This window comes from Ctenopharyngodon idella, chromosome 11 (genome assembly GCF_019924925.1).
Source record: "Ctenopharyngodon idella isolate HZGC_01 chromosome 11, HZGC01, whole genome shotgun sequence".
Classification (NCBI taxonomy): domain Eukaryota; kingdom Metazoa; phylum Chordata; class Actinopteri; order Cypriniformes; family Xenocyprididae; genus Ctenopharyngodon; species Ctenopharyngodon idella.
In genome coordinates, this window is record NC_067230.1 from 23,535,834 (window position 1) to 23,558,920 (window position 23,087).

General features: G+C 36.4%; 1 protein-coding gene across 5 annotated transcripts in view; it reads right to left on the reverse strand.

Annotated features, from left to right (window-relative positions):
* Positions 1-33: 33 nt before the first annotated feature.
* The window catches only part of map4k3a (mitogen-activated protein kinase kinase kinase kinase 3a), a 73,697-nt gene continuing 50,643 nt past the window's right edge, over positions 34-23,087 (reverse strand). Inside the window, exons 15-34 of one of the 5 annotated variants that reach the window (XM_051911973.1) lie at positions 21,534-21,596; positions 15,662-15,720; positions 13,102-13,140; positions 10,511-10,585; positions 9,820-9,871; positions 8,907-9,072; positions 8,162-8,259; positions 7,305-7,343; positions 7,028-7,112; positions 6,795-6,874; positions 6,538-6,598; positions 6,167-6,284; positions 6,024-6,082; positions 5,696-5,799; positions 5,258-5,426; positions 4,878-4,946; positions 4,699-4,791; positions 4,408-4,478; positions 1,872-1,927; positions 34-1,386 (exon numbers count right to left, since the gene is read on the reverse strand). In XM_051911973.1, the coding sequence (XP_051767933.1) occupies positions 1,299-1,386; positions 1,872-1,927; positions 4,408-4,478; positions 4,699-4,791; positions 4,878-4,946; positions 5,258-5,426; positions 5,696-5,799; positions 6,024-6,082; positions 6,167-6,284; positions 6,538-6,598; positions 6,795-6,874; positions 7,028-7,112; positions 7,305-7,343; positions 8,162-8,259; positions 8,907-9,072; positions 9,820-9,871; positions 10,511-10,585; positions 13,102-13,140; positions 15,662-15,720; positions 21,534-21,596 (1,644 nt within the window). In that variant the 3' untranslated portion in view covers positions 34-1,298. Of the gene's footprint in view, positions 1,387-1,871; positions 1,928-4,407; positions 4,479-4,698; positions 4,792-4,877; positions 4,947-5,257; positions 5,427-5,695; positions 5,800-6,023; positions 6,083-6,166; positions 6,285-6,537; positions 6,599-6,794; positions 6,875-7,027; positions 7,113-7,304; positions 7,347-8,161; positions 8,260-8,906; positions 9,073-9,819; positions 9,872-10,510; positions 10,586-13,101; positions 13,141-15,661; positions 15,721-21,533; positions 21,597-23,087 lie in introns of all 5 variants that reach the window. The other 4 variants (XM_051911972.1, XM_051911976.1, XM_051911975.1 and 1 more) reach the window with 4 other exon arrangements.

Sequence of the window (23,087 nt, forward strand, 5' to 3'; positions counted from 1 at the left end):
AATTACTTTTATTATTAAAACACGAAAGACATCTCAGTATGTAAAACCATGTGATTTTATTTTACACTATGTACATTGACACAAAACGAAAATTAATTCCATAATCGTACTAACTTGCCAATTACAGATAAACAAACAAGATAACTCAAGGAATATGTTTTTCTTTTCTTATGATGGAATTTCCTTTACTTTCAATGACAGTTCTGAAAGTGAAAGTACATGTTGCAGAATGTTTACAGCAACTCACAAACTCCAACATCTTGTAAATAGTGTGTACAGCACTCAAATTACATACAAACACAACCGGATGCAGACAGTGACATCCATATAACAAGCTTGAGAATTCAGTCTTACAGGTTTGTTTAAAAGAATGTATAAACATCCTTATGATTTATTGCTTATTAGGGTTATACATGTACACATTTACAAAAAATACATGTGTATATATCTATATATGTTATTATCTGTATGGTTTTAAACATACACTTACATATACACATCAACATTTTAATAACATTGTGCAAATTTGAAGTGAGTGCATACCACAGAGTTAAAAACAATTACGAGGGCAGTTGAATTAAAAGTTGCTCAATAAAACACCATTTGGCTTTATATAAAAAAGATTAGGTTTTACAATAAAACAAAAGATAAAAATTAAAATTAAAACTAAAACAAAGACGTTAAGAAGGCAAGTCTTGGAAAGAGTGGCACTTCAGCTTTGTGATTCTTAAACCATTGCATATAACAAAAATTATCTGGCCTTAGAGGTCATTTTAAGTAGTACCCAACATCTCACAGTCCTTTACAACAGCCAACGCTGCCACAAACCTGTACAACATAAATGTACTGATATCTACATAACCAATGCAAAGAGTACAACTCAATACTATGACTGTATGTACATGAATTAAATACGTGTCTTCAAGCACTTGTGTGGTTAGCGTCATGTGAGAGTAGTGGCTTAAAACAAAAGAAATCTTGCTTATTTTTGAAAAAAAAAAAAAAAAAAAAGTGTGTGTGTTTCAGTTACAAAATAAATTAAAACTGCTAGAAGCCAAACCAAAACGAGGCGTCTAAAACAGTTATGGGTGAAAGTGCATACGGTAGTACATCATGCGGTTACGGCCTATCTGTTCTCTGAAATCATTATATCCATTCAAGTCTTCCTCTGTGCTCTCAGTGGTCCAACAGCAGCATATCTGTGGATGTGGCCAGTTGTCATTGGGCCACATGAAATCCAAGGCTCTTGTAACGCTGCATTCCGGCATGTAGTGTTTTTGCCCCAAGATGCATTGCGGTCAGTAGCTATTTTCATGGCCTGCGAGGATGTAGAGATTGCTGTGTGCTGTTGGATTGTCTGTTGGCCGGCTCTCCAAAACCACCACTCTATAAAGAATAACATAAAAATAAATACCTTTGACCTGATGCCCTTTCTGCAAACATATGCCCTACATTATAAAACATTCATTGGCACACCAGTAATAAAGTGTAAAATATTAATTAAATTATGACTTAAAGGTGCAGTGTGTAAATTTTAGCGGCATCTAGTGGTGAGGTTGCGAATTGCAATATAGAGAAGCTACGGTGGCCAACACAGGACAACAATGTCATTGTCTGAGACAGCAGAGAGAAGCCAGTCAAGCAGCTCTGTAGAGCAGTTTGTCCGTTTGTCCAGTTTAACATGTAAGAGGACCCGCGGTGGATGAGATAGAAATGGCTCATTATAAGGTAGCAAAAACATAACGATTTATTATGTAAGGTCTTTATACACCACTGAAAACATAGTTATGTATATTATATTGCATTTCTGTCAATAGATCCTCCTAAAATTTACACATTGCACCTTTAATAACTGGATTGCTGCTTCTCACCTGTCTGAACCCAGCAGTCTAAATATCCTTGAGTTGTCAGAAATCTCCTGTGTAATCTGGAATATAAGCAGAATCATGTGATTGCAAAAAATGTATGTCATATATTTTAACACAAATCTTTTTTTTTCTTACACTACTCTCTGAAATACGTTCTGATCCTGATTGGTCTTTTGCTTCAATAAACATTCAAATTTTTGCATAATAACTACCAAACTGTATGCTTCATCATAATAAATAACCATTTTGTGACTTAAAATAGTTACTGTGTGGCTACTGATTGTAGGAAAAATTGAGGAACAAGAGACAGAAAAAAAAAAAATAATAATAATATTATATATATATATATATATATATATATATATATATATATATATATATATATATATACACACAGTGGGTACGGAAAGTATTCAGACCCCCTTACATTTTTCACTCTTTGTTATATTGCAGCCATTTGCTAAAATCATTTAAGTTCATTTTTTTTCCTCATTAATGTACACACAGCACCCCATATTGACAGAAAAACACAGAATTGTTGACATTTTTGCAGATTTATTAAAAAAGAAAAACTGAAATATCACATGGTCCTAAGTATTCAGACCCTTTGCTCAGTATTTAGTAGAAGCACCCTTTTGATCTAATACAGCCATGAGTCTTTTTGGGAAAGATGCAACAAGTTTTTCACACCTGGATTTGGGGATCCTCTGCCATTCCTCCTTGCAGATCCTCTCCAGTTCTGTCAGGTTGGATGGTAAACGTTGGTGGACAGCCATTTTTAGGTCTCTCCAGAGATGCTCAATTGGGTTTAAGTCAGGGCTCTGGCTGGGCCATTCAAGAACAGTCACGGAGTTGTTGTGAAGCCACTCCTTCGTTATTTTAGCTGTGTGCTTAGGGTCATTGTCTTGTTGGAAGGTAAACCTTCGGCCCAGTCTGAGGTCCTGAGCACTCTGGAGAAGGTTTTCGTCCAGGATATCCCTGTACTTGGCCGCATTCATCTTTCCCTCGATTGCAACCAGTCGTCCTGTCCCTGCAGCTGAAAAACACCCCCACAGCATGATGCTGCCACCACCATGCTTCACTGTTGGGACTGTATTGGACAGGTGATGAGCAGTGCCTGGTTTTCTCCACACATACCGCTTAGAATTAAGGCCAAAAAGATCTATCTTGGTCTCATCAGACCAGAGAATCTTATTTCTCACCATCTTGGAGTCCTCCATGCGGGCTTTCATGTGTCTTGCACTGAGGAGAGGCTTCCGTCGGGCCACTCTGCCATAAAGCCCCAACTGGTGGAGGGCTGCAGTGATGGTTGACTTTCTACAACTTTCTCCCATCTCCCGACTGCATCTCTGGAGCTCAGCCACAGTGATCTTTGGGTTCTTCTTTACCTCTCTCACCAAGGCTCTTCTCCCCTGATAGCTCAGTTTGGCCGGAGGGCAGCTCTAGGAAGGGTTCTGGTCGTCCCAAACGTCTTCCATTTAAGGATTATGGAGGCCACTGTGCTCTTAGGAACCTTAAGTGCAGCAGAAATTTTTTGTAACCTTGGCCAGATCTGTGCCTTGCCACAATTCTGTCTCTGAGCTCTTCAGGCAGTTCCTTTGACCTCATGATTCTCATTTGCTCTGACATGCACTGTGAGCTGTAAGGTGTTATATAGACAGGTGTGTGGCTTTCCTAATCAAGTCCAATCAGTATAATCAAACACAGCTGAACTCAAATGAAGGTGTAGAACCATCTCAAGGATGATCAGAAGAAATGGACAGCACCTGAGTTAAATATATGAGTGTCACAGCAAAGGGTCTGAATACTTAGGACCATGTGATATTTCAGTTTTTCTTTTTTAATAAATCTGCAAAAATGTCAACAATTCTGTGTTTTTCTGTCAATATGGGGTGCTGTGTGTACATTAATGAGGAAAAAATTTTAGCAATTTTAGCAAATGGCTGCAATATAACAAAGAGTGAAAAATTTAAGGGGGTCTGAATATTTTCCGTACCCACTGTGTGTATATATATATTATATATATAAAGAGCTGAATGAGAAAGAATTAAAAAAGTTAACATGTAGTAAAATATATAACTAGCATATTAAAAAGTAACATTAAAAAGTAAACTTTATTGCAAATTAATCACACATACACACACACACACACACACACACACACACACACACATAATTATATTAAAATAATTTAACATTTAATTTTTATACATAATTATTTTATACATAATTTATATATATTGTAATAATATTCTTTTATACATGTATACATTTATATATACATACTTATGTTTATATTCAATATAACTTATACATACACATTTATATATACATATTAATTAATTAATATTATATAGAAATATTATATTATATAAATTTTTAATATAATTAATCATTTATATATAGCAATATTTTTACAGTGTTTGTCTTTTCTTCTTCAAGACGGTTTCCTTATCACTCCGTCAGGGTTTTTTTTCTTGATATTATTGACAGGCCGTCTGTACATTTTCTCTCACATATAAAAAAAACTTAGACTTGCCTCATTGGACTTGAAGCTACGTCCTTGCATGCCATGTCTCCAGAAGGCCAACACACTGTCTTGAAGGCAAACTAAGAGGGACAGATAGATGCATAGAGAGAGAGAGAAAGAGTTATTAAAACACAGATTTAAATGCATTCTTTGTACAAAATACTACAAAAAATCCCATAGAAAAGTGTGTTTAAATATACCTAAAGTGTAACTGTTAAATTCAGTGAGCTTAGAGAGGAGTTATGTTAAAATGGAGGAACATTTACTTCAGGCCACCCTTAATGTACCAAGGTCCCATACCTATTGATTCAATCTGGAAGTTAAAAGTCAGTTCTGCTGAGAGTTTTCGACTGGACTTTAACCGACCTTGCAAATTCACAATCTTAATGCACCCTGGAGAGGAAGAAGAGAGGCAATTAATCACTATATCTGTTTTTCGATATGCACGCATCTCTATTAATGGCATTTTCTGTACTTACGATCCAAGCAGACTAAAATTGTATCTCTCTCCAGCTGGGTCACATGCATCACACAACTCTGTGGGGTATCTGAAACAACAACAACAATTTTCTAGAAGTATGCATTTCTAAAATTCTATAAGTCAAACCGAAAATTTACACATACACATACATGCATATATATATATGAACAAATGCATAAACAGGCAATTTTTGGTAACATTTTAATTTTTTTAATTAAAAACAAATAAAAAATTAAATTATTTATAAATTATTGTAATTAATTATTGAAATGTATTTTAAAAATTAACATTAATTAATACAATTAATAATTTAAAGCAATTAAAGTACTTATAAATCTTTATCAGTGTGATAATGATGTCATGTTTTGAAGTACCCACCAGAGTCGAACCAGTTGGAGGTAGAGTTGGGATTGAGTGTCTCAAACCGCACCACCTGATTAAGCTCCGTCCCTTTGCTCACAGCTATGCAGATGAGAGGATACTGATGCTCTGGAACCACCAGCATCTCAAACACCTCCAGCGGACACGGCAGGGGGAAGTCTATGCTCTGCAGGGAATGAGTCAATGCTTAATTTGGAACAGCCTGCTTTTGAAAATGCCAAGTAAAGCAATTTTAACCCTCAAGCCTTAAGTAGACGATCAGCAATTTTAAATGCTTAAAGGAAACATGAATAGCTAATAATGTGGCCTACATAATATCTCTTTCCACCACTTGTGGTTGTCAAACCTTTTCCCCATGGATTTTAGTGTGATGCTAATGTGCAGATCACCCTGTAACATTGTTTTGGTGATGGGAACCAGTGACTCTGGGCTCACCTTGACCAACATGAATTTCTGCATGGACTCCACCCACTCAAAAAGGACAACACTGGACTGAAAGGCACCACACAGGTACTTGTGACCAGTATAAGGATTCCTCACTGAGAATAAACAAGACAACATATGGAAACAACATACCTTTATTTGTCTTTGAAACTTTGCAGACCCTTTACACTCACAAACAGCTATATTACATACTACATCAAAGGTAAAATCCAAAATAGCATAATAGGGGCACTTTAATTCTATGCTTGACATCATCCAAAGTATACATGTTACTGAATTCAGAAATACAGAAAGGAATAAAAGTACGGGATCCGCTCACCTACACAGCACTTCTGACACCCTTTTGTTTCAGGGATCTTATTGGACACTGAGAATTTCCTGAAATTCAAATAAAAACATAGAATGAAAAATGTACATTTTGGTCACATCCTTACGCACACACATAGAGATCTGAACATTTACCTGGGGATCATTTTGTCAGGAAATCTATGTGTTGGTATGGCAACAGGGAGTTTCTGCATTTGTCGAGCATGTTCAAACAGGCCAGTCAGACTGTGAGAGTAAAGATGACATGCTTTTCCTGCGGAAACACAATTTTATTATTCAAAACAGAGAAACAGGACAATGTCAGGTAACACTTGACATATATGACATGTTACTAAAGTTACTGTTCTAGTATTATCACATTACAAGCAGTTCCACACTATAATGTAAAGTGTGATCCAAAATAAACATGTAATTCTAAAATTGTAGCAATCTTAAAAAAAGAAACTAATTCTGACTCATCTGTGATCTAAAAAGCTAAACCTGATATTTTTTAAAGCACAGCTTACCGGATATTGATAGCAGGCTGTTGCTCATGACATACAGCCAAGTACATCTCCTGGGGAAAAGCTGAGAATGACACAAAAATAGCTTTAGTACAAAACAAAAACGACTAACTGAAGAAGCACGCCACACTCAGATAATATAAGGATATACAGCACAGAAATGAGTTTTTCCAAAAACATTTTAATCATTTCGTTTTTAAATGAAAACAACTTTGTTTTGTAGAAAAACTAAGCATTTGTTTGAAAAAATAGTATCATACCTGCTCCATGGACGTCTCGTGCAGCTCATTAAGGTTTAAGGTGTAGATACCTTCCTCTGCTCCAAATATCAGATACTGGTCTGAAATGCATGAACAGGGAAGAAGAAAAACATTTTCAGAGGAGATATTAGAAAATGTAGGCAATATTAATAATTACAATAACGAACCATGAAATGTTAACATTAACACAAATATTAGCCAGATTTAAACTGAGACATATTAACTGAGCTCACCTCGTGTGTCTGGATTGATCCATGAGGTAGCGCAGTGTATTTTTAATGGACAGCCATTAAAGACTTTAGAGAAACATGCTCCCATCTAGACATGAAAATACAACACAATGAATAACTCAGAAGTTAATCACCATTCAAAAGGTTTATATCTAAGAAAACAAACAACACCATCAAAAAGGTAACATGCATTCATTTAAATAAATATAAACGGCAAGTGCTTAAGTCCCAATACAGTGCCATAGATCTGCAAATCTGTAAATCTATGATGTATACTTACATGAACTTTTGGAGTTGGAGGGAGACCATTACTGATGGGCTTCTGTGGGAAAAAACATATGTATATAAATACAATTGAAGAAAAATAAGAGAATGCAAGTAGATTTAATATATACTGTATATATACACATACAAACATGTCAAGAGTTTGGAAATATTATATCTATATTATATGTTTTTGATGCAAGGCTGCATTTATTTTATTGAAAATACAGTAAAAACAGTAATATTGTGAAATATTATTAAATTTTAAAATAATTGTTTTCTATTTAATACATTTAAAAATGTAATTTAGTCCTGTGATGACAAGCTCAATTTTCAGCATTCATTACTCCAGTCTTCAGTGTCACATGATGCTACAGAAATCATTCTAAAATGCTGATTTGCTGCTCAAGAAACATTTATTAATATCAATGTTGAAAACATCAAACATCAATGTTTTGCTGCTTAACAATTTGTGAAAAAAGACAGAAATTAATACTTTTAATATTGTTTTTACTGTATAATTGCACACTTGGTAAGCATTAGAGACTTCTTTCAAATATATATATATATATATATATATATACACACATACAGTCAAACCAAAAATTATTAATTAAAATTAATTTTTTCTGACACAGTTTAACTCTGAGATCTTGTAATATTTGATTACCATTTTTTTAAACTATAGTGAATAAACTGTACTAATGAATGAAATGTTCAAGGTGTCTGAATAAATTTTGGTTTGACTGTGTATATATATATATATATATATATATATCAATGAAACATATGCAAACATGTCAAAGATTCATTACCCAAAAACCATAAGTGTTACAAGAATCACTAATTAAATGCAATGAAACAGAGCCATACTAGAAAATCTTTCTTGTCCTTTGGTATAGGAACAGCAGGGGGCATTGTGGACTGTCTCTCCGTTGAGGGCGAATGTTCAGATGGGCTAATTCCATTGCCTGTTGGTAAGACAAGATATAGTACGCAGTTTAGTTTCTGTTTATAAATCCTAAAAGCTATGTTTCTTAATATTGGTATGCAGAAAGAGATGCACACAGAGCACATATAAAAAGAAAGTGTGCTTTAAATGTACTTTCACATAAGAAGTTGAGCATTACGATCTAATGTTTTGCATTTACTAAGCTATTGTTGTGATTTGCAGCTACCATACTATGACACAATACAAACTAGACAAATGTAATGACTCAAAAAGGATGATTGCAACAATGACTGACAGGAGAACAATAATTTGACAAGGAAAAGATTACAAGGGTGGAGTGGGTGATTCATGATGTCTTCAAGTGGGTGTGTGACATTTAGACATGCCAACACCATTGACGCCATTTCTCTTAGAGAAGGAAAGGGGAAAGAATAACATGTAATCTCACTACTGGCTGACTAAAGACTAACAATGGGTTTAGTGACTGGGGTTGAACTAAGGGAAAGTTGAATTCAATACGGGAGGGGCCTGTCTTACTGTCTCCTTCCTCATTATGATCTTCCTCGTTGTCAAACGAGACCTGCAGCCTCTCGTCGAACTGACTACATATCCCAGCATCCCCCTGGACTTCCCACGGGTCATGTTCTTCCCGACTGGTCTCATTACCTAAACTGCTGAGCTTGTTTGCAGGCAGTCGAGGAGGCGGAGGCCGAGGGGGTACATTGGTGGATGATCGAGCCGGGCTTTCAGGTCCCGGGCAGCGCTTTATTGTGCCCTGGTTACCGTCATGATCACCAGAGGGGCTTTGATGAGGTCCGGGACTAGGCTTTGGCTGGAAACAGCAGAACAAAATTAGCAGCATGATACCGGCTTCTGTGGGATCAATAGTGTGATTGCTAAAAAAAGTGGATGTAAAAAAAAAAAAAAAAAAAAAACTGTAGAAGCTGTTCACTGATTTCCGATAAGCTTGCTTCAAGGCAAAAGAACGACTTGGTTGCTCAAAATAAAACTGCTAAACCTGAACAAACACTACCTTTCAAAGGTTTGGGGTGGGTATGATTTTTAAAATGTTCACCAAGGCTGAATTTATTTGATCAAAAATACAGTGATATTGTGAAATATTATTACGATTTAAAATAATTGTTTTCTATTTTAATATATTTTAAAATGTTATGTATTCCTGTAGTATTCCTGTATGTATTCCTGCAGTCTTGAATGTCACATGATCCTTCACAGATCCTCCTTCTAATATGCTGATTTGGCGCTCAAGAACAATTTCGAATTATTATCAATGTTGTAAACAATTGTGCTGCTTCATATTTTTTTGTAGAAACTGTGATACATATTTTTCAGGATTCTTTGATGAATAGAAAGTTCAAAAGAACAGCATTTATTTCAAATATAAATATTTTGTAACAATGTAAAATCTTTACTGTCACTTTTCATTGATTTAATGCTGAAAAGTAATGATTTCTTTCAAAAAAGTAGAAATCCCCAAACCTTTGAAAGGTAGTGTAACTTTTCAACAAAAAGGGTTACTAAAAACATTTTATACCATATAACTTGTTTGCATAGTTACCTTGGGAGGAAGTGGTGGGGGGACCTTAGGCCTCATGGTAGAGTTTTTCGTGCTGAGACAAATCAGATATCCAATTAGTTGAGTTACAATGCTACTACAACTAACAAACATAATATGAGGGCATTAACAGGATGTTAATCGACCTCTGTGCTTGGTTTCATCTGACACTGGACCAACAGGGGTACAATAAAGGACAAGAAACAAACAACAAATAAGCATGCAATCAAATGCACCAGGAATAATTCACCCTATAATGAAAATTCTGTCACTAAGAGTGCATGCTGTAAGTGTCATGGTAGTAGTTCACTTGCATTTGAACCTGGGAAAATATGACTAAAGTGGCAGTTGGATGAACCACAACATTCTAAAATGCCTGCTAGCCATGGCAATGCTAAATAGAGGGAAAAAGAGACAGTCTGTCCAGTAAGAAAAGAAAACAGATGAAAGAATAATTCCCATGGAACTAACAAGGCCATGATACACTGGCAACATTTTCAGGGGACATTGAAAAACAGTATTTGATTTAAAAGAAAAGAAGTAAAAATTTAAAAATATTCATATGAGTCACAAAGGATTACAAAAAAATGTCACTGGCACTTGCATCAAAAAGTTGCCAGTGCATCATGATCATGAGGTGTTTTATCCTCTAGTGCGGCAGGGAGAAATTGGCTATAGAATCAAAGGAACTTACTGTTGCAATTCATCATCATGATCATCACCATCATCTTCTACCTCATCATCATCCTCCAAATGAGCCTCATGCCCCCTAATGAGGATTGAGAAGGTTGTGGCGCTCAATCATTGAAGATTATCAATTTGAAGCAACACCATTCGACTTCCCATGGGTAAGATTGAACGTTAATGGGCCATTCACATAGGGCATCCTGTGCAGTTTTTAGTTGTTAGTCTACAACCCGAATTCCGGAAATGTTGGGACGTTTTTTTAAATTTGAATAAAATGAAAACTAAAAGACTTTCAAATTACATGAGCCAATATTTTATTCACAATAGAACATAAATAAAATAAATGTTTAAACTGAGAAATTTTACAATTTTATGCACAAAATGAGCTCATTTCAAATTTGATGCCTGCTACAGATCTCAAAATAGTTGGGACGGGGGCATGTTTACCATGGTGTAGCATCCCCTCTTCTTTTCAAAACAGTTTGAAGACGTCTGGGCGTCGAGGTTATGAGTTTCTGGAGTTTTAGTGTTGGAATTTGGTCCCATTCTTGCCTGATATAGGTTTCCAGCTACTGAAGAGTTTGTGGTTGTCTTTGACGTATTTTTCTCTATAGGTGAAAGATCTGGACTGCAGGTAGGCCAATTCAGCACCCGGACTCTTCTACGATGAAGCCATGCTGTTGTAATAGCTGCAGTATGTGGCTTTGCACTGTCCTGCTAAAATACACAAGCCCTTCCCTGAAATAGACGTCATCTGGAGGGGGGCATATGTTGCTCTAAAACCTTTATATACCTTTCAGCATTCATAGTGCCTTCCAAAACATGCAAGCTGCCCATAACGTATGCACTTATGCACCCCCATACCATCAAAGATGCTGGCTTTTGAACTGAACGCTGATAACACGCTGGAAGGTCTCCCTCCTCTTTAGCCCGGAGAACACGGCATCTGTGATTTCCAACAAGAATGTCAAATTTGGACTCGTCTAACCATACAACACTTTTCCACTTTGAAACAGTCCATTTTAAATGAGCCTTGGCCCACAGGACAGGGCGGCGCTTCTGGACCATGTTCACATATGGCTTCCTTTTTGCACGATAGAGCTTTAGTTGGCATCTGCAGATGGCACGGCGGATTGTGTTTACCGACAGTGGTTTCTGGAAGTATTCCTGGGCCCATTTAGTAATGTCATTTAGACTCTGCCTCTCTAAGACATCCCTATTATAGCTAATAATGTTACAGACCTGATATCAATTAAATAGTTGCTAGATGTTCTCCCAGCTGAATCTTTTTAAAATGTCTTGCTTTTTCAGCCATTTGTTGCCCCCGTGCCAACTTTTTTTGATACCTGTAGCAGGCATCAAATTTGAAATGAGCTCATTTAGTGGTTAAAAGTGTAAAATTTCTCTGTTTAAACATTTGTGTTATCTATGTTCTATTGTGAATAAAATATTAGCTCATGTGATTTGAAAGTCTTTTAGTTTTCACTAAACAGACTCTTTATGGGACCTTTGTGATCCATCTCACTTTTTTTTTTTCAGCATCTCATGCTTCGAGTGCCATGTTTTTAAGACACCATTCGGTTGTTAAGTCTGACGTCACGCAGCAGCGCTTCCGAGTCCAAACGCTCTATCTCATACCACAAGAAAACAACAAACGGTGCTAATATACAAACACGATACTACCAAAAAATTATAATCATAACCTTTATCTCCGTACCAAAATCCCAGATGGCCAGACAGTGATTCATCTTTTATGAATCGTTAAAATATTAATATCTGTAACGCTGTGAGCATGGAGACTGTTGTGTAGACTGTAAGTATTTTAATGTTTAACTTTAAAATGTTAAATGTTTATTTTGAATAAATAGCGCTCATAAACGGCCGTCAAGATGGTATTCTCGAGTGAAACGAGTCGAGGCTTGGACCCGGAAACGGCGTTCCTTACGTCACGACTTAACAACGGATGCAAAGAAAGTTAAATTTTTTTGTCTCAACATGTTCCAATGTATTTGAACACAAGAATGCATCCTATGTGAATGAGCCCTTACATATCAAAAGAAATCGCTATTGCAAAGTGAACATTTTGGTAGAATAACTACATAATCAGATGATTCAGTGACATTCCCTTTAAAGATGGACTCTAATCAAAGTGTGACAAATTAATAACAATCCCAAAGATCAATCTAGACATGCATCTGGAGAAAATTTCATTTAGAGGGACTAACTGGTTAATTTCCCCCTGAGGAATGGAAAACTAATACTGTGACAAAATAACAGATCTCCAACATAGCATTGCCAAGCAAATCAGCCTTTGGTTCCACTCGGACAAGCACAAAAGGGCAAGGTTAGGTCACATCAAATATTGATCAGATGAAAAACCAGCTATGCAGAGAGAAAGAGGGGGGAGGGGGAGAGAGAGGGAGAGAGAGAGAGAGAGAGAGAGAGAGAGAGAGAGAGAGAGAGAGAGAGATGTACGGGTAGAGTTTGACAGAGCAGCAAAAAGATGGAAAGATAGAGAGAGTGAGAGGAAGCCAAAGAAAAGAGAGCTATGAGAGAGCACAGGAGTGAAGGACAAAAAACAAAGCAATGGCATCTTACCTCTGGTGCAGCTCCTCTTCAACAGATTTCAAGAGGCTCCTGTAAAGAGAGAATTTAGCAAACGAAAAATGGTAAGTAATAGGTGATTCTTTCAGTGCAAAGAGCATGTGGAAACACATGATAAACAGTTTTATAACACATCAAGGGATCCATTAGCTTTCATTGATTTAAGACTAAATAAACAGACATTTACTGATAATTTGTCTCTGATGACACTGGGAAACTGTCCAATGCTTGGTTGTTAAATTTTAAGAGAATGTCTGCTTCCGACTGTCTAGAATTTGTTTATCTACACTGCACTTCAATTATTGAACAGTAAGGTTTTCTGGACTAAAAGGGATATAAAATAACAGAAAAAATCAGTAGAAAAAAACTAGCTTCGCATTTTACACCAGTTCCCGCAAGACGGTGTGGTAGAAATTCCTCTACGCACATGACTTAAGCTAAACGGGATGTCTGCACTTCGTCACCCTAGGCATCTCCGCTTCGACGCCTGCTTCGAGTCGGACGACGTCTCGTCCCTTATAAACACTAACACTTGGTATTAAAATCTTTAGTGTTCCACTAACCTGCTGCGCAGCAGTAAAAAGAGGCTCCTGACAATGCCTTCAAATGCTTTTGACCAACTGATCTCAGACCAATTTCAGAGAAAATCCCACAGTACAACAGTTTTTATAAAAAAAAAGGAACATGGTAAAGGTGACACAATTCATTACATCATTTTCCTCCAACTTGATTGGTTCTATATACGTATAATTCTTTGTTACTAGGTAGGGGCAAATCTGGATACCTCAATCACGAAGTTGGACATACATAACAAAACTGGAAACCTGTCTAGTTTTATTTCTCCTTTTGTTATTTTTAGACACACAGTCATTCTGGCCCAAGTGGCCCAAATTTTATCCCTATAAGGAAATAAACGTTAGTTATGATTAATTAAAATTAAAGTTAAAATAAAAATTTCTTCCACAGTGGCAAAACAAGTTTTAGGTTTTATGCATCAATAAAATGCTGCATCAGAGAAACACACTGCATGTCTTAGTATTCATTCTGTTGCCACAAAGAACAACCGACTAATCACAATTCAGCACTTAAATACATTTAAAAATGAACTCCAGTCATATCAGAACTTAAAAAAAGCTGTTTTATTCTACATAAGGTGGGTCCACCCTCATGGTGGTGGCCATTTTGAAATTGAATGACCAACTGTATACTATACACTTTAATCTCCGCACTGCCCTATTATCAGGCACTTTTTGAATAAAAAAAAAAATTAACATTTGGTAGACAAATATATCTGTGAATGCAGTATTTCTACAACAGTACTAGTTACCCAAAAATTTCTGCATGATTTCTCCTCCACACCAATAGGTGGCAGTATAACGGATCAATGGTGTATCTGTCATTAAAAACTGTTCCAGTATTGGATGCTGCAGCAGTGTTGCCAATTGGGCTATATTAACACTATTGCCGCGGGTTGTTTTTCATGTCCACGGGTTGATGCAACCCCAAATAACATGATATTTAGCTGCTGGAATGTGAATTTTACCAAGGGAGACCCGCCAAAAACATGGATTTTACACCCCCGGAATGCGATTTTTGAGTAGCAAATGGGCGGGTTTTGTTGTGAAAACCTGGCAACCCTGTGCTGTAATACTGCAGCAGAGGGATGGCACTTCATATCCCTTAATAGAATAATTTTAATAAATTTCTGTAGTTTATATTTATGATTATTACACTTTTACCATATTTAAAATACAGCACAACTACTTGCATCTTAAAAACATTAAGAACATTTAAAATAAATTAATATGTATTATTTATGTCATTATGTCATGTCTCCCTACCTCAGAGCCAAGAGTTGCCTTCTCATTTAATTGTATTTAATAACCAAGAGAGCACTGGCCCTGGACCATTCATCCTGACAATACTATTTCACTATTCTAGTTACAGTTTCCATCATCAACCAAACAGAGGCTGATTACTGCAGCCGTGCATGGAGCTGACTAACCGAGAGCGGATGAGAGCTCATATACGGTGAATTGTGACACTGAGGGGGTGTCTCTCAAAGTGCTCGGGACCCATCTGTTGACAAGAGCTGAGAGCAACACCTCTGAGCACATGCAAAAGCGCTCACACAAACACAGAGGGAATGGTTTCACTGCCACTCCATCTGGTGTACTCGACCTTCTGTTCACTATATGGCGAAGACAGTCAACAATGCACAGGGTGTGTGTATTTTAAAAGAACGACAGTCATACAGATCATACGTAAGCAACCTGAAACATGAAGTGTCACACTAATGAGACAGCAATGTTAGGTGTGAGATAAATGGATGTACAGACAAACACACATGCACCATGAACAAACCATGCATGTGTCTTTGAACTGTGAATGAACTCTCTTATGAATACAGGAAACGTCAAATATAGAGATATTCAGATATATGTAATTGGTACATTTAATTTTTATTGTCTGAATCCTTATTTTTTTGTTGCAGCAATGAAGCGTTGTTTTTATTGTTTTAATGTTAAACAGTGTGACGTGTTCTGAAACTTACTTATTTCCTCCCATGATGGAGCCTTTAGGAGATCCTTGTCCATAATCCATCTGTAAATCCTGGGAAAAAAAAGAAAAAAGAATCATCTTTATCTTACGCTTCAAAACGTGTGGAATGCAGGTATGTTTACACAGAGCTTCAAAAAGATGCATGAAAAGAGAACATGAATAATAAGACCTGCATGACATGGCGATGACACGTCAGAATCAGGAATTATGAGATCTAGGTAACTATTTGTTCATAATTAGTGTTGTTTACTATTATTAATCCACACATGCAGTTTCATAATGTTTTTTTGCACTTTCAAGGTATATTAGTGAGTGAAAACGATGGAAGAGATGATGAAATGAGCATTCATCTACAGTGTATTAGCTCTACGTTATTAGCAAACAAGCACACATCTTGCCACAATCATCTTTGCTTTATCAATTTTCATTAGATGTTTTCCTTTTTGGGCTTTGGTATCACAAAAGATTTTCTGAAGAGTGTTTTCATAATTCATTGAAAGTCAATGGGGTCTAAACAACATTGACTACCATTGTATGCACAAATAACACAGGCATTTTTTAAAATGTCATCTTTTGTGTTCCACAGAGATAAAAGAGGCAAACAGGTTTTAAATGACGCAATACATTTTTGGGTGAACTACTGCTTTCAGATTTAAAATAATTTCAGTCGAATTTAACAAACATTAATCACATTTTTACAGTGCAAAGAGAAAACGTTCAAGTTTATTCATATGCAAGATTAACAGGCTGGATACACGTAGACAGAACACCTGTTTTTTTAATACTGAAAAACTTTAGTTCTCACTTTTTGTGATGAAATACAATTAGAAATGTTGATTTAACAAGATAGCTGGAAAGGAATGAATTCGTACTGCTCACAATGTACTCCTAATTAGAGCATTGTGGGTGGACTGGGCCATGTGCTATCTCTCCTCCCACTCGCCAATATGATCATTCAAGCAGGCAATGACTTGAAATAACTTCATGAATTAATAGAATCATAAAACAGAGGGAGTATCTTTTAAATACAGCACCTTAGGCATTGAAAAAGTGCAACATGAGGAATATTTCAGGGAAAAGACTTTGTTTTAACCTAATGTCTATCTGTGGCATGCTGTCGATTACCACAACAATTTCAACTCACCCCTATATGGAGGAAACGTGTTTACAGTAAATAATGTAATCTTATAATGGAAGCTAGCTGGGAAACTAATGTGATTTTAACGCATCATGAACAGCTGAAAAAGTAAGCAAGGTTAATTTAGCCTGGTGTCCAGGAAAGGACATTGAAGGGATCTGTAACAAATAACCAAATGTTATTCAACCCAGAAAAGTAGTTCCAACTAAAATAGACAATTTTAACATTTTTTAAAGTCCCCCTGTGGTGAAAATCAAGTTTTTAATGTTGTTTATATGTCTATGTGGTGTTTTTAATGTGCTTTAAGACAAACCATGTGCAAATTCATCAGTCAACACCATTGCTGAGTATTTTCTCCTTAAAACTGCAGTGAACTAAAGACAGTCTCAAACCCACGGATTGAAATCGCTGGTGTTTCTGACATCACAAACTACCTTGTAATCAATAACATCAATGTGTGCTCATCAACGAGTGGATCTCTGAGCTGCTGTGAGTGAGTGGGGGCGGGGCTAATTTGCATATTCATAGAACCGCGTATTCTAAATGAGGCAAGGGTGTAGAGTTTCATCCAAGCTATTTTAAGGCATGAATAATTTTTTTTTTTAAGGAAAAAAATATTTAAATATGTCATTTTGGTGATCAAAGATGAGTTTAAAGGGATAAAATGAATGACTACAGGGGGACTTTAAAAATATAATATAGTATTTAAAAATTAAAATTATTATTATTATTAAATTAAAATAAATATATAATATTGTATTTATTTTCAGGTTTTGCACAAATTTCAATGCCAATTCAGTTCAATTGTTATTCTGATAATATCATTTGTAAAAGTTGTAGGAATAAAACCATTCTGACTAAGTGGTCTCAGACTTTTATACCCAAATATATGCACTGAAGAAGTCACAATGGAGGCGTCCGAAAGCTGAAAAATGCTGCGTTCAGAGGAAAGCATCAAGATACATCCAAATCCAATGTTAACTTCACTTCCTGTCTCCTGAGATATCTTCATCTGATCAATTTTTAATTGATCCTTCGCTGCCTTTGACATCCCTCAATCCTGTGCATTTCATTCTGTGACAGTTAAGCTAAAAAAGAAAGATGGCATCTGAAAGTTGCGGTTGGTGGTCAGTTTGTCTGTAAATGTACATTTTTGACCAACGTTTTCCACTTTTGATATCATTAGTATTGTGGTTATTAAATATTCGCATAGTTATCACCAAAGCTTGCTCTGTTTTGTTGTAGATCATTAAACCGTTACGCTGCCTCAGAATTCTGAAATTAGTTTTGTGAGGTACCTTTGTAAATGTTGCCTGCAAAGTCATTGCCTGATAAGGGCAGCGAGGCAACAAGTCAGCTGTCTAAGCTTTCAGATGCAGCCAATATGTTACAAATGTGGTAAATAGACATCAGGTCCAAAAAAAGATCCAGAATATTCCTTTAAGGGAAACGCTATGTCTTATTTTTTGAGAAAAGTTGGCTACAGTGCTTCAAGCATTAGAGGAATTATTCTGGCAGAAGATTTTGCTATAAAAATCAGGTCACTGATTAAACCTGAGAACCTTCTCTCTCTCAATCTCTTTCTTTCATTTTTTCTCTCCCTTTGCTACTCTCATTTTCCCCCCTTACTCTCTCTCTCTCTCTCTGGAATACAGCTTTCAGCCATGCAAAACCTCATTGATTTTGCCCTGCAGATTACCAAACCAAATTTCCTTTACGCAGCAAACTGTCATATCCTTATTCGCTGGTAGCCTTTCTGCTGATGGGAGGCTTTTCAGTAAGAGTGATGGAGAGAGACAGGATGGAAGAGTAAAAGCTAACAGAACATCCCAGACTATCCACTCCACTGCTTCTGTCACCGCCTTCTTTCATCTCTCTCCCTTTAGTTTCTTCATATGCAGTCAAACACAGCGATTCCAAGCATGTGATTCGCTGTGCCACCTCAGTGCGTGGGCTTCAGACCAGATGGATGAGGTGTCACTCAAGAAAGCCTCAAAAACGCCAAAAGTTGAAAATTGAAAAACGTTTCCCTCAACCACATAACCATGTGATGCTTTTTAAAACTTGGCAAACTATGCAACATCATTCTCCAATACTTCCCAGTCACTAATAAAATAAATAGCCAAAAGGACAAAAGTAGTATTCACAACCCTAATGGTGCGTTCACACCAGATGCAAATGTTAAGTCAATGCAAGGACACGAAAAGACATCCTGCGGGCAATTTGCGCGAATTGAGCGTTTCGGGTGTTTGAAGCGCGTAACGCGTGATTAGCGCGAATCGCCCAAGTTAAAAAATCTGAACTTTGGCAAATATTCGCACCGGTCAGGAGCTTGCTCTAGTAGTGACATGATTACGACGTAGCGAGCGGAGGCAGAAATCCGAAACAACAATGGAGGACAAAATCATTGTCGCTGTAAAATACATCTTCGTACTTTTATAGAAACAGGAATAAAAAGGATCTTGCTTGGAGGAAAGTTAGTGAGGAGGTCAGACAATCAGGTAAGTTGTAAAAAATGCTCTTTACTCAATTTGAGCTATATTATATATATATATATATATATATATATATATATATATATATATATATATATATAGAGAGAGAGAGAGAGAGAGAGAGAGAGAGACTAGCCCCTCTCATGGCGCGAATTCGCGTCTGTTGTGAAGTGAATTTCATGCGCGAATAAAGCGAGTAAACTCAAAATGTTCAAGCGTCCAACTACGCGCAAATAGCGCGTTTTATTCGCGCAAGTCATGTCTGGTGTGAACGCCCCATAAGAAGGATGAGTAAGAAAATTTAGGCCAACTTCTCAATTCCTACTAAATTAATTCAAGAGTCATAAGTATCTTGTCACCTAGTTTGAGAAGCCAAATGAATTTTGTTCTAAAACTGATAAATGGGTCATATTAAAAAAATATGCTATTTTATATAAATTAAATTCACAAAACTGATTTGGCATTTATAAAAAAAATTCAAATATATTATATTATATTAAAAATAAAAGATATTAAATTCACAGAATTGATTTGGCATTTATACAAATTCTTTTATATATAAATAATATACATAAATAAGAATGTATTATATCTATTTATACAACAGTTCGTTCTGGTTCTCGAATCTGATTGGCTGAGAGGTCTTTCCAGCCATGCGATATTCTACCAGTATCGCCACGGGAACCGTTTCACCATTTGAATCACTCCGATGTCAGCATTCTCACAGCAAGTGTAATGGCGGACGAGCAAACCCACCATATTTTTATAGATACTACTGTTATTTTGTAACGGAATGTAGTTTTAAGAGTTTTTTTTAGGTGAGAATATAGTTGTTTGGACCTCAGATATGCGATTTATTTTAGCTCCTATTTGAAAATTTGTTTTTGGAGATGTGAGATCCAGGCCGTCAGCGACCGTTCAGCGCTCATGTACCCGCAGAAAACAGCTTCATCTCGGCCAGTCCTTTGGGAATTTGCCGCTGGCTCTTATGTAGATAGTGTTTAATCATGAGGTATAATTCGTTTTGGGTATATCAAACAGGTAATCTTTGGTCTTTTTAATCTATTACTTGTTCCAGATCTAATAGATTTGGCTTAAGGGATATATTAAATTTCATAACTTTACATTTCCATTGAAATTAAATCCTGTACTAACTAGAGCGCTGCTTTTGTATGTCTGAATGAACTGCTTGTGTTTATTTCCTATTTTCCTTCTTATAATGGCTATTGTTAATTTAAATATTATTGCTCAAATAATATTTTATATAAATAACATGTACAGTATTGAGAAAGAGTCCGTTGGTGATTTCAACTTCAGTGAAAGTTACATTAATACGGCATGAGATGACAGCAAAGTCTTTATGAGTGAGTCAAAAGGAAGCTAAATGGATGCATACAAAGATGAATTCAGTATGCAAACAGTGATAAAACAGAGGGCCAATTGGAATTCAGTACGCAAATATTGTTCAGCATAGTAGGTGTTGACAATAAATTGGTGTTGAAAGCGAGCAGTGAGGTTGTGTCCCTGCTGCAGAATTAGCTGATACCCAAACAGACCATGTGAGCTGGGTTTGTTGCGCAAAGCATTGCTTGCTGAGGCAATGTTTTCCCCCCTCACTCACAGACCTGCAGAGCACTTTGGTTTAACCGTCCCTATGGGACACACACAGGCACTTCAGACTCTTTATTTTCCCTCTCTCTCTTTTCTTGTTTTTTCCCCCATTTGTTCGCCTTCTCCACCCCACTCAACATCCATTCCATCTGTCTAACCCTCTCTCCATTCCTTCTCCTTCACTCTTGCTCGCTTTCAAGATGTGTCTGATTGTGACAAGCCCTAAAAATAAAGCCCCTCAGAGGCTTTGACTACATAAAATGCTTTGCTTTGCAATTTCAAAGTGCTTTTGATTACTGAAAAGTGCAGCAATGTATCGACTTTGAGGGATGTGTCTTTAAATGAAGCTAGAGGCTGAAATACCTAAATAAAATGGATGGCATGACAGACAGAGGCAATTATATACAGGCAAGCTGAAAAGACACAGACTGCCATGATCTAAATACGATAAGGCAGCAGAGTGATTGGTGATGAAATGAACAAAAGATATGAAAGTCACATATGGGAGGATGAGTACACTACACAAGCGCTGCGAAGCGGACAAGATGCTACGAAAAAGACAATAAAAAAAAGATAGGGGACGCGAAGACAAAGATAACAGAGTAAAATACAAAAAATACCAGATTAGATCTTGCAGTGTAGTATATTTCTTCGGCACAGTCCAAAAAATCGTCAATGTCGGGCTGTTTAGTAGAAGGACCAAGAAACTTCAGTTAATCACACACGTGACGCCCATGTGGTTTTACAGAAACAATAACTGATGGGTTATGGGAGGTTGGGGTGGTTACTGGGTGAAGATGTGCTTGCAAAAACCATGTCCACCAGATTCAATAGACTTATAAACAGGTCTGTGGATGAAATGGACAGTCAATAACTGCTGAAATATGGTGTTATGGTATTATGTTGTAATGATGCATTAGGGTTAGATCACCCAAAAATGAAAATTCTGTCATTTATTACTCACCTTCATGTCGTTCCAAACCCGTAAGACCTTCGTTCATTTTCAGAACACAAATTAAGATATTTTTGATGAAATCTGTCCATAGACAGCAATATAAGGTCCAGAAAGGTACTGAAGAAATCGTTAAAACAGTCGACGTGAACACAGTGGTTCAATCTTATTTTCAATTACTTTTATGCGCAAAAACAAAACAAAAATAATGACTTTATTCAACAATATCTTCTCTTCCCTGTCATTATTCTTACGTAGTTGCCGCAGTAAGCACAGTGAAGGCTTCCGTGTTTATGTCCGAATGCCGGCTCAGTATTGGCCAAAGCTGTTCATGTGAGCAGCACGAAGAATGAGTGTGATGCTGACGCAGGAGCCGGCCAATAATGAGTCAGCGTTCTGACGTAGAACCTGGAGGCGCTGGATGTAAACAGCGTAGGAAAATGACACAGAAGAGAAGATATTGTCAAGTAAAGTCACCTTTATTTATATAGCGCTTTTTACAATGCAGATTGTGTCAAAGCAAAAACATTGTTGAATAGTCGTTATTTTTGTTTTGTTTTTACACACAAAAAGTATTCTCGTCGCTTCATAAAATTAAGGTTGAAACACTGCAGTCATGTCTACGGTTTTAACAATGTCTTTGGTACTTTTCTGGACCTTGAAAGTGCTGATTATATTGCTGTCTATGGACGAGTCATATACCTCTCAGATTTCATCAAAAATATCTTAATTTGTGTTCCGAAGATGAACGAAGGTCTTACGGGTGTGGAACGACATGAGGGTAAGTAATTGATGACAGAATTTACATTTTTGGGCAAACTAACCCTTTAAGTTGATCAAAAGTGACAGTAAAGACTTCTACTGTTCATTGTTACAAAAGATTTCTCTTTCAAATAAATGCTGTTCTTTTGAGAATCCACAAATCAACACGATTTCCATAAAAATATTAAGCAGGACAACTGATAATACCATCACCAAATCAGCAATATTATAATATTTTCTGAAGAATCATGTGACACTGAAGACTGAAGTAATGTTTGCTCTTCAGCTTTGCATCACAGATAGACAGATATATATATACTGTATATACATATATACTATATATATATATATATATATATATATATATATATATATATAGTGACATTATAGAAATGGTATCGAAAATGTTTTACATTTTAAAAGCCTTAACAACCCGCCAGTTGCAGCATTTATGTACTGC